Source organism: Cupressus sempervirens, chromosome 7 (assembly GCF_028749045.1).
Source record: "Cupressus sempervirens isolate cs-2001-9-10 chromosome 7, ASM2874904v1, whole genome shotgun sequence".
NCBI lineage: Eukaryota > Viridiplantae > Streptophyta > Pinopsida > Cupressales > Cupressaceae > Cupressus > Cupressus sempervirens.
The window spans coordinates 30,728,600-30,739,698 of record NC_143124.1 but is presented as its reverse complement, the minus strand read 5'-3'; the positions used below and the strand labels follow the sequence as shown (position 1 = coordinate 30,739,698).

Here is an 11,099-nt window from a genome sequence, read left to right as displayed (position 1 = left end):
GACCACCTTTGACCCATTACATGATGACATATGTCCCTAGGGGTCCTAGGACCCCTTGGGACATATTATAATTCTTTCTATGGGTCTAAGGGGGTCATGGTTGACCTATGACCCCCTTTGATCAATTACATGATGACATATGTCCCTAGGGGTCTTAGAACCCCTAAGGACATATTAGAATGCTTCTTACGGGTCGAAGGCTATCATAGGGTGACCTATGACCCCCTTTGATCAATTACATGATGACATATGTCCCTAGGACCCATAGGGACATATTAGAATGCTTCATATGGGTCGAAGGGGGTCATAGGTTGACCTATGACCTCCTTTGACCCATTACATGATGACATATGTCCCTAGGGGTCCTAGGACCACTAGGGACATTTTAGAATCTTTCGTATGGGTTGAAGGGGGTCATAGGGTGACCTATGACCCCCTCTGACCCATTACACGAGGACATATGTCCCTAGGGGTCCTAGCCCTAGGGACATATTAGAATCCTTCTTATGGGTTGAAGGGGGTCATAGGATGACCTATCACCCACTTCAACCCATTAAATGATAACATATGTCTCTAGGGGTCTTAGGACCCCTAGGAACATATTAGAATGCTTCTTATGGATCAAAGGGGGTCATAGGGTGACCTATGACTTGCTTTGAGCTATTAAGTGATGACATATTTTTCTAGGGGTCCTAGGACCATTAGGGACATATTAGAATGCTTCGTATGGGTCAAACGAGTTCATAGGTTGACCTATGACCCCCTTCGACCCATTACATGATGACATATGTCCCTAGGGGTCCTAGGACCCTTAGGGATATATTAGAATGCTTCGTATGGGTCGAAGGGTGTCATAGTTTTACCTATGACCCCTTTCGACCCATTACATGACAACATATGTCTCTAGGGGTCCTAGGACCCCTAGGGACATATTAGAATACTTCATATGGGTCGAAAGGGGTCATAGTTTGATCTATGAAACACTTAAGCTATGACCCACTTTGACCCATTACATGATGACATATGACCCTAGGGGTCCTAGGGACATATTAGAATTCTTTGTATTGGTCGAAGGGGGTAATAGGTTGACCTATGACCCTCTTTGACCCATTACATGCTGACATATGACCCTAGGGGTCCTAGAAACTTTAGGGACATATTAGAATCTTTCATATGGGTCGAAGGGGGCCATGGGTTGACCTATGGCCCGCTTCGACCCATTAAATGATGACATATGTCTTTAGGGATCTTAAGACCCCTACAGACATGTTAGAATCCTTTGCATGGATCGAAGGGGGTCATGCGGTGATTGATGACCCCCTTTGACCCATTAAATGATGACATATGTCCCTAGGGGTCCTAAGACACCTAGGGACATGTTAAAATCTTTTGTATGGGTCGAAAGTGGTCATGAGGTGACCGATGATCCCTTTTGACCCATTACATGATGACATATGTCCTTAGAGGTGCTAGGTCCCCTACGGACATTTTAGAATCCTTCCTATGGATTGAAGGGGGGTCATAGGTTGACCTATGACACCCTTAGACCCATTACATGATGAACATATGTCCCTAGGGGTCCTGGACCCCTAGGGACATATTAGAAACCTTTCTATCGATCGAAGGGGGTCATAGGTCCCTTCCACCCATTACATGATCATATATTTAGCTAGGGGTCCTAGGACCCCTAGGAACATATTAGAATGCTTCCTATGAGTTGAAGGGGGTCATAGGTTGACCTATGACCGCCTTTGACTCATTAAATGATGACATATATCCTTAGGGCTCCTAAGACCCTTAGGGACATATTAGTATGCTTCTTATGGGTCGAAGGGGGTCATAGGTCCCTTCAACCCATTACATGATGACATATGTCCCTAGGGGTCCTAGGACCCGTAGGGACATATTAGAATGCTTCATATGAGTCAAACCTATGACCCGCTTCGACCCATTACATGATGACATATGTCCCTAGGGGTCCTAAGACCCCTAAGAACATATTAGAATGCTTGTTATGGGTCGAAGGGGGTCATAGGCTGACCTATGACTGCCTTTGACCCATTACATAATGACATATATCCCTAGGGGTCCTAGGACACCTGGGCACATATTAGAATGCTTCATATGGGTCGAAGGGGGTCATAGGTTGACCTATGACCCTCTTCAATCCATTACATGATGACATATGTCCCTAGGGGTCCTAGGACCCCTAGGGACATATTATAATGCTTCATATGGGTCGAAGGGGGTTTTAGGTTGACCTATGACCCCCTTCGACCCATTACATGATGACATATGTCCCTAGGGGTCCTATTAGAATCCTTTGTATGGGTTGAAGGGGGTCATACAGTGACCTATGAGCCCATTCGACCCAATACGTGAGGACATATGTCCCTAGGGGTTCTAGGACCCCTAGGGACATATTAGAATTTTTCCAATGGGTTGAAGGGGGTCATAGGTTGACCTATGACCCACTTCGACCCATTAAATGACAACATATGTCCCTAGGGGTCCTAGGATCCCTAGGGACATATTAGAATGCTTCTTATGGGTCGAAGGGGGTGATAGGTTGACCTATGACCCCTTCGTCTCATTACATGACGACATATGTCTTTAGACATATTAGAATGCTTTGGGTCCTATGACCCCTAGGGACATATTAGAATGCTTTGTATATGTCAAAGGGGGTCATAGGTTGACCTATGACCCACTTCAACCCATTATATGATGACATATTTTCTTAGGGTTCGTAAGATGCCTAGGGACATATTAGAATCCTTCCTATGAGTCAAATGAGGTCATAGGTTGACCTATGACCCACTTTGACCCATTAAATGATGACATATGTCCCTAGGGGTCCTAAGACCCCTAGGGACATGTTATATTCCTTCATATGGGTCGAAGGGGGTCATGGGTTGACCGATGACCCCCTTCGACCCATTACATAATGACATATGTCCCTAGGGTCCTAGGACCCTTAAGGACATATTAGAATCCGTCTTATGGGCCAAAGGGGGTCACCTATGACCCCCTTCGACCCATTACATGATGACATATGTCCCTAGGGGTCATGGCACCCCTAGGGACATATTAGAAGGTTTCCTATGGGTCGAAAGGGGTAAGGGTGTCATAGGCTTACCTATGACCCCCTTCGACCCATTACATGACAACATATGTTACTTCTTATGGATTGTTTTCAACCCATTACATGCCGACATATGTCTCTAGGGGTCCTAGGACCCCTATGGACATATTAGAATCTTCATATGGGTTGAAGGGGGTCATAGGTTGACCTATGGCCCCCTTCAACCTATTACATGATGACATATGTCCCTACGGGTCCTAGGACCCCTAAGGACATATCAAAATGCTTCCTATGGGTCGAAGGGGTTCATAGGTTGACCTATGACCCCCTTGAACCCATTACATGATGACATATGTTAGAATCCTTTGTATGGGTCAAGGGGGTCATAGGTTGACCTATAACCTAGTTTGATCCATTAAATGATGACATATGTCCCTAGGGGTCCTAAGACCCCTAGGGACATGTTAGAATCCTTCATATGGGTCAAATGGGATCATGGGGTGACCGATGACCCCCTTCGACCTATTCCATGATGACATATGTCCCTAGGGGTCTTAAAACCCCTATGGACATATTAGAATCCTTCATATGGGTCGAAGGTAGTCATGGGGTGATCGATGACCCCATTTGACCCATTACATGATGACATATGTCCCTAGGGGTCTTGGGTCCTAAGACCCCTAAGAATATATTAGAATCCTTCATTTGGGTTGAAGGGGGTCATACGGTGATGTATGACCTACTTCAACCCATTAAATAATGACATATGTTGCTAGAGGTCCTAGGACCCCTAGGGACATGATAGAATCCTTCATATGGGTCAAAGGGGGTCATTGGGTGACGTATGATCCCCTTCGACCCATTACATGATGACATATGTCCCTAGGTGTCCTAGGACCCCTAAGGACATATTAGAATGCTTCATATGGGTCGAAGGGGGTCATAGGTTGTCCTATGACCCATTTCAATCTATTACATGACGATATATGTCCCTGGGGTTGACATATTAGAATCCTTCGTATGGGGTGAAGGGACAATATTATATTTAATAATTATAATATATTGTATATTTAATATAATAATAATAATATATTATTATATTATATAATAATAATAATCATATATGTTACTATATTATAGATTTAATAATAATAATAATAACAATATATATTATTATAAAGAATAATTTTGTCATATAATACTACTATATATATTTAATAATAATAATATATATCATATATATCACTATATTATATTTAGAACTATATTATATTTAATAATAATAATTATATATATTACTATAATGTAATAATAATTATAATATTAATGTTCACACATTCACAAAATATATTTTCTTCTAAAATTGTCTAAAGTTTATTTCCCTTTAAATTTGTCTCCCTTCAAATTTAAAATTAAAAAAAACTTCCCTTTTGAAATTTCCCTCCAAAAATAGGTAAGAACTTACCAGGCCATATTGGATATCTGATTTGAAATTGGATATCCGATTAGGCTTGGTATTTACCAAGCCTACTCGGTCAACCCAGAAGACGTGTTTGAGGAGGGTTTTAGTGACACTTAGACTTCGAGTAGCCATCTAACAATGTTATTTTGATCAAAATTGAATGAAACGAAATGGAGTTTTTAATATCACTCTCAAGATTTCATCGATATAATTGCTATCAAATTCTAAGTTCAATAAGTATTTATTAGTTAATTTTCATTGAAGATTATTGTAAAGTGTTGATTGACATAGTGGTTGAAAAATAGCTATAACTTTCAAATGGTATAAAATTTTTTAAATTTAAAAATTGCGTCACTTTCTATGCTTCGTCTAGTATAAGAAAAATAGAAAAAAAAAAAAAAATTTCTATTAGTTAAGGTGATCAGACACAGGAGTTTTTTCTGAAAAAGTTTTGGTAGAAAATTCATATTTAATTATTTATTTGAAATAAAAATACCAAAAAATATGCGTCACATCTGGGCTTGAGTCTACTTTTTATATCTATAATTATATTAAAAAAATATTATCATTTGATTTTGACTAAGGTGGTCAGACATACACCTACTTTTTATTTTCGCCCTAATTTTTTTGTAGTACTGCATTAAAATCCAAACTTTTGACCAATCAATTGTTTTTTTTTTCCTGATAAGGCCTAGTAGTTTAGAAACTACATTCAATTTTCTACATATAATTTCTTACAACTTTTTGATATAAAGTCCATAACCACTTTAAAATTGTGTGTCAAGTTGACATAACCCTGATTTGCTAATTTTTTATTGCCGCTTAAGGCCATAGTTTGGTACACCATGATCTTGCACATACTCAGATACTGGAAATAACCTACTCATAGTTAAATCAAACACTAATTTTTAGAAATTCTCAAAGGCTTGATATTAGAAAACCAAGTTTTACTTTCTAAATTTTTACATGTTATTCAAAAGACTGTCTATTCATTTTTAGTTAATTATAGCATTGAGATTCTCTTTTATAAAGCATGCAATGAAATACAATTTAAAAAATGAATCACACACCTTACTAAAAACAATAGATCAAAAATAGTGAATAACTAAAAAAATTTCAATGCTTAAATAAAGACTCAACCATATCCTTGTTTCCTTACCTAGTAACTAGTTACTTCCAATCATCTACTCTTATTGGCTAGACATATATATGTATTTGTAGCTACATTATATTTAAGTGGTAAAGTCAAGCAAATTTATATTTTTTTCATTTCCAACTAGTTGAAAAGTTTAGTTCAATTTGTTCTACCACAAGATCAAATGGTACAATTTATTTTAGTACATTATCTATTAGTCAAATTCTCATTTCAACCATCACAGAAAGTATATTGCAAAATACCAATATACATGAACTTATTACATCTTACCTGTAAAAATATTAAACATTAGACTTTAGGCCAGAACTTTGACCCTTACCGTTCTTATTTTTTCCATCGCTATGATTCATTTTCAAAACAAATTGAAAATATCTAGATCAATAGGTAGCGATTGATTCACCTCTAATTTCATTCAAAATGGTTGACCGCAACAAATGGAAGAATAGCTATGAAAATCTTAGCGGCTATCCTTCCTACAAACTTGATCAATTTTCAAAAATTGAAAACATAATGATTTTTCTGAAAATTTCAGCATTTGATCTTCATGACCTGCATAGTTTGTAGTCGAAAACAACAAAAAATTTAGAAAAAAATCACTATATTTTCATGAATGTGATGTTTAGTATATTTTATTTGGAGATTAGCCCTCTCTCACTCTACTTTGATTGAACATGTATTACTGAGCAGCTTATGGTGAGCGTTCTGTTGTCGACGCGTTTTGCTTTCACATATTGCAATTGACATGTTGACAGATTCTTCTATGGTTTAATATGATGATGACCAGCTCTTTTATAAGCTAAATAAAAAATGTTCGGAAGACTATGGAGACATGAGCACAATCGTCGTCACTGAGACAATATTTTCAACGTAAACACGATCACCAATCCAAAGACTTTCTCCCCTCCGGCCTTCCCCAGTTAAACAATTGTAATATAATTTTATATTCTCATGTCTCTGCTAATTTGAACTGAGATTTGAGGAATCAGACAAATTATTTTGCGAATCTCTGTGTAAATGAGGAATCCCGAGTAAACAGTTTCATGCGGAAGCTCCTTTTAATTTTTTAAATAATAATTTAATATATTTTCCATCTTTTTAAATTTCAACGGTTTCCTTCATTTCGACATACTTTCCTGGAAGTCGTGGAAGCACTGGAATCTATTTCTGCGCAGCCTCTAATCTACTCCGATTCAGCCCATTCAATTGGTCTTAAAACATATCCATTGCTAGATTTGCCTAGCTCTTTGTTTCAGCCCCTATCCTTGCATTAATGGCTTCTTCATCCTCACCTCGCCAAAAAAATGCTTTCTTTGGAATTGAAGCTCCCAACACAAGGAGAGAATCAGGAGAATTTCCCAGAGTGTTCGACGTGTTCATCAACCACAGAGGACTCGATGTCAATAAAACTGTGGCAGCTGAGCTTTCCAACTCCTTCGAGGAGAAAAACATCCTCGTATTTCGTAATCCGGAAGAGGAGGAGCTTGGAGACTCATTTCCTTTATCCATTAGGAATGCGATTAGATCTGCTTCAGTGCACGTTGCTATTTTCTCAAAAAGATATGCAGAGTTAGATCGGTGTCTGTTTGAGCTTGTTCTTATGTTACAAAGCAATGCCAAGATTATTCCAGTGTTTTACCAAGTTCAGCCCTGGGAGCTCCGTCACATCGAAAAGGGAGTATATGCCGAAGCATTCACTGAACACCAAAGAAGGCATGGCTACAAGTCTTCCAAGGAGTGGAAGGAAGCCCTTCAACAAATTTCATTCACCGCTGGCCACGAATTGCGAGATTCAGAGTAAGCATTTAACTTATTTTTCATTTACTCGGTCTTTCTGTTCATATATTTTCTCCTATCGAAAAAGATTATGTGGAATGAGCGAAATTCCGTTCTCATCAAATTCTTGACCTTGCAGTTCTGGTGACTGCAAAGCCATAGTGACCGCTGTGCAAACAGAAATACAAAGGAAAAGACGTTTACATGTTGCCAAATATACAGTCGGACTTCCTGAGGTCGTGAAAGATCTTAAAAATTGGTGCCTAAAAGAGATTTTTCAAGATTTTGAAATCCAGAGGGGAATGAAGCAGGCAGTGAAAGAGAAAGCTAATGTCGTTGGCATTTTCGGTTTGGGTGGGGTTGGGAAGACAACTCTCTCCAAAGAGTTATTCAACCAAAAGAGGTTAAAATACAAAAGGAGAAGTTTCCTTTGTGACGTGCGGGAAGAACATGCCAGCGATAGATTACCTTCACTGCAAAGCCAACTCCTCGATGACATCTTTTGTGAAAGAAATCACAGTTTTCAAAGTAGTAAGGAAGGGGCAGACTATCTGAGGGATTGCTGGGAAAGGAACAACTCTTTCAGTTTCTTGATTGTTTTAGATGACGTTGATCATGTGGATCAGATTGAGGCTCTGTTACCCATCGATGTATTAAATAAGCATGGCAATAAGAACCATTTGATAATTATTACAACCCGAGATGTAGGGGTTCTTGTAAGTGCAGGAATTGACGTTGCTTATCGATTGAAAGGATTGAATAGAGAAGATGGGAAAGAGCTATTTTGCATGCATGCTTTCAACCAGCCGTATATTCCATCCTGCAGCAGTTTCATGACGCTTGTGGACTGCTTTGTAGATGTGTGCGGAGGCCTGCCCCTATCTCTTATAGTTCTGGGCCGGCATGTTTCGGGCAGATCAGTGGTGGAGTGGGAGGAAGAATTAGAAAAAGTCAGAAAAGTGCTCCCCGGAGATGTGAAGAGGAGCCTGAGAGTAAGCTTTGATGCGCTAGATAATGAAGAAAAACAAATTTTCATGGATATAGCATGTTTTTTTGTTGGAAAATCTATCAACAAAGCGATGTCCATATGGAAAGGATCTGGATTGAGAGCTAAGCGTGCTTTAGGAACGCTTAAAAATAAATGTCTTGTGGAGGAAGAAGTGAAGTATCCAGATTCTGTAGATGGGCTTGTTTACGGAATGCATGATCACGTTCGGGACTTCGGGAGAGAAATGGCAGATGAACTGAAGCATCCTCCTCGTGTGTGGCATCCTCAAGTTCTTAAGTCTTTGGTATGCTTTTCCCTTCCATTATATTTGAATTCCTTATTGATATTTACATTCTGAAATTTCTACTACTTCACAAATGTAAGCTGTTTTTCTGTGGCTGTAGGAAACAAAGCGATTCCAGACCATCCTGGCACAAAGCAAAGGCAGGTGTTTTCATTCCATTGTGGATAAATGTATCCCTTCTACAATTACATACTTTTTAAAGGAACCGGATGATGCTTCTGAAGCTGCTTCTCTACTATGGCTTCAACTTGATTACAAAACTTTCCAGCAAAATCACCTGAATTCCGATATAAATTCAAGCTTGTTTTTGTCAATTCCTCTTCAAAACTTGCAGTGTTTAATAATCAGGAATGTCTGTTTCGGAAAACTGTGGCAGAGCGATGTTGAGGTATCTTGTTCTTGTCCTTCAAAAATTACTTCTTTATTAACGGTATACTAGATACGTATTAGTTTATTGATCATTGTTTATGACCCCCAATTTGAAGCAAGGATATTATGAATAAGTACAGGTGCCTTCCAATTTGAAAGAGCTGCAGATTACCGGCTGTAGAAACTTTAGAAGATTGTCGGCAACACCTGATCATTGCCAACTCGTACTATTAGAGATTCGTGAATGTCAACAGCTCGAGGAGTTAAGCCTTGCATTCATGACATGCTTGCAAAAAGTTACCATTGAAAACTGTGATAGTCTGAAATGTGTATCGCAAATATCCAATCTTGCAAGGCTTGTAGTATTCGAAATATCTGGGTGTGGTATGCTAGAGGGAGTCGCGATTGTGTCCTGCGAGAAGCTGCGGATCATTACGCTGCCAATAATATTCCAACGAGTACTAGGAGCCTCTAATCATACAAATCTCACATGGTTGGTCGTCAAACACTGCCCTGCACTTGAGGATCTAACTCTTGACAGATGGAGCTGCTTGAGGGAAATGGTGATCGATTCTTGTGAGAAGCTTCAGGACATTAGTCTACCAACAACAGTCAACAATTTGTATGTACTAAATTGCAGAGATTTGAGAAGAGTTGCAGGAGCCAGCAATCTCACAAAGCTTACACAGCTGTTTATTAAAGAGTGCCCTGCGCTTGAGGAGATTCCATGTTTTGCCAGAGAGACATGCTCAGAGAGGATTGTGATTGACTCATGTGAAAAGCTACAGAAGATTGTAACACTGCCAACATCACTCACTGAGTTGAGTATAAAACGTTGCAGAGGTTTGGAAAGAGTAGGAGCATCAGGTGAACTTAAAGACCTTAGAAGGCTGACTCTTAAACAGTGCCCTGCGCTTGAAGAGATGCCAAGTTTTGCCAGTGAGACATGCTCAGAAAGAATTGTGATTGACTCTTGTGAAAAGCTACAGAAGATAATATTGCCAACATCACTCACTGAGTTGGCTATAAAACGTTGCAGAGGTTTGAAAAGAGTCAGAGTATCAGGTGAACTTACAGACCTTAGAAGGCTGACTCTTAAACAATGCCCTGCGCTACAGGAGTTTCCAAATTTCGCCTGCTCAGAGAGGATTGTCATTGACTCTTGTGAAGAGCTACATAAGATAATTCTGCCAACATCACTCGTTGAGTTGAGTATAAAACGTTGCAGATATTTACAAAGAGTAGCAGTATCAGGTGAACTTAAAGATCTTAGATGGCTGACTCTTAAACAGTGTCCTGAGCTTATGGAGTTTCCAAATCTTGCTAGACTGGAGTGCTTGGAGCCAATCGACATCCACTCTTGTGATAAGCTGCTCCCAAAAATAGCACCACAAAATTTTGGATACGTGTATTGCATCAATGTAGCAATAAAGAAATGCATTGATAAGTTGAAGGGAATGCTCCTTCGTTAGAGGCAGTCATAAATATCTTTTTATTTAGTATTCACCCTTGTTCTCACAAGATAGTCTTTTCATTCAAGTGATCTGTTCATGACAGAAATCTGTAATGGATGAATAAACAGTCTCTCAGGTTCTAATCTCCATATAATCTCCAATTGCTATCTGTTCAGTAAACATTAATTTATTAAAATATTTTATTCATGTTGTTTGTTCAGATTTATTTCAAAGGGGTGATTTTTTTTTTTTATATTATTATTGAACTTTGATTTATGATTAGGTAGGTAGAGATTGGACTTTTTTTTATTAGGTAGGCATTTTATCTTTTTTTTAAAATATTATTATTGAACTTTTCTTTTTGATTAGGTAGTCAGGGATTGGACTTTTCCTTTTGATTAGGTAGGAGGCAGGGATTAAAAGGGCTCTAATCCCTTTTATAGGAGTGAAATATCAAATCAAATCACTGTGGATAGTGAAACAAATTAAAAGTTATACAACACTATCA

At 38.7% G+C, this 11,099-nt stretch overlaps 1 protein-coding gene across 1 annotated transcript; it reads left to right on the top strand.

Annotated features, from left to right (window-relative positions):
* Positions 1-6,973: 6,973 nt before the first annotated feature.
* Positions 6,974-10,609, top strand: LOC149545273 (disease resistance protein Roq1-like). Its single transcript, XM_089793725.1, has 4 exons — positions 6,974-7,497; positions 7,616-8,768; positions 8,869-9,156; positions 9,278-10,609. Exons 1-4 carry the CDS (start codon positions 6,974-6,976, stop codon positions 10,607-10,609), a joined length of 3,297 nt encoding a protein of 1,098 aa, XP_089649851.1.
* Positions 10,610-11,099: the final 490 nt, after the last annotated feature.

Bases quoted from the DNA above. Each gene is read 5' to 3' on its own strand.
- LOC149545273 (XM_089793725.1), top strand. From the start codon at position 6,974: ATGGCTTCTTCATCCTCACCTCGCCAAAAAAATGCTTTCTTTGGAATT. The intron at 7,498-7,615 runs GTAAGCATTTAA...TTGACCTTGCAG, and splicing joins CACGAATTGCGAGATTCAGA to TTCTGGTGACTGCAAAGCCA. The intron at 9,157-9,277 runs GTATCTTGTTCT...GAATAAGTACAG, and splicing joins TGTGGCAGAGCGATGTTGAG to GTGCCTTCCAATTTGAAAGA.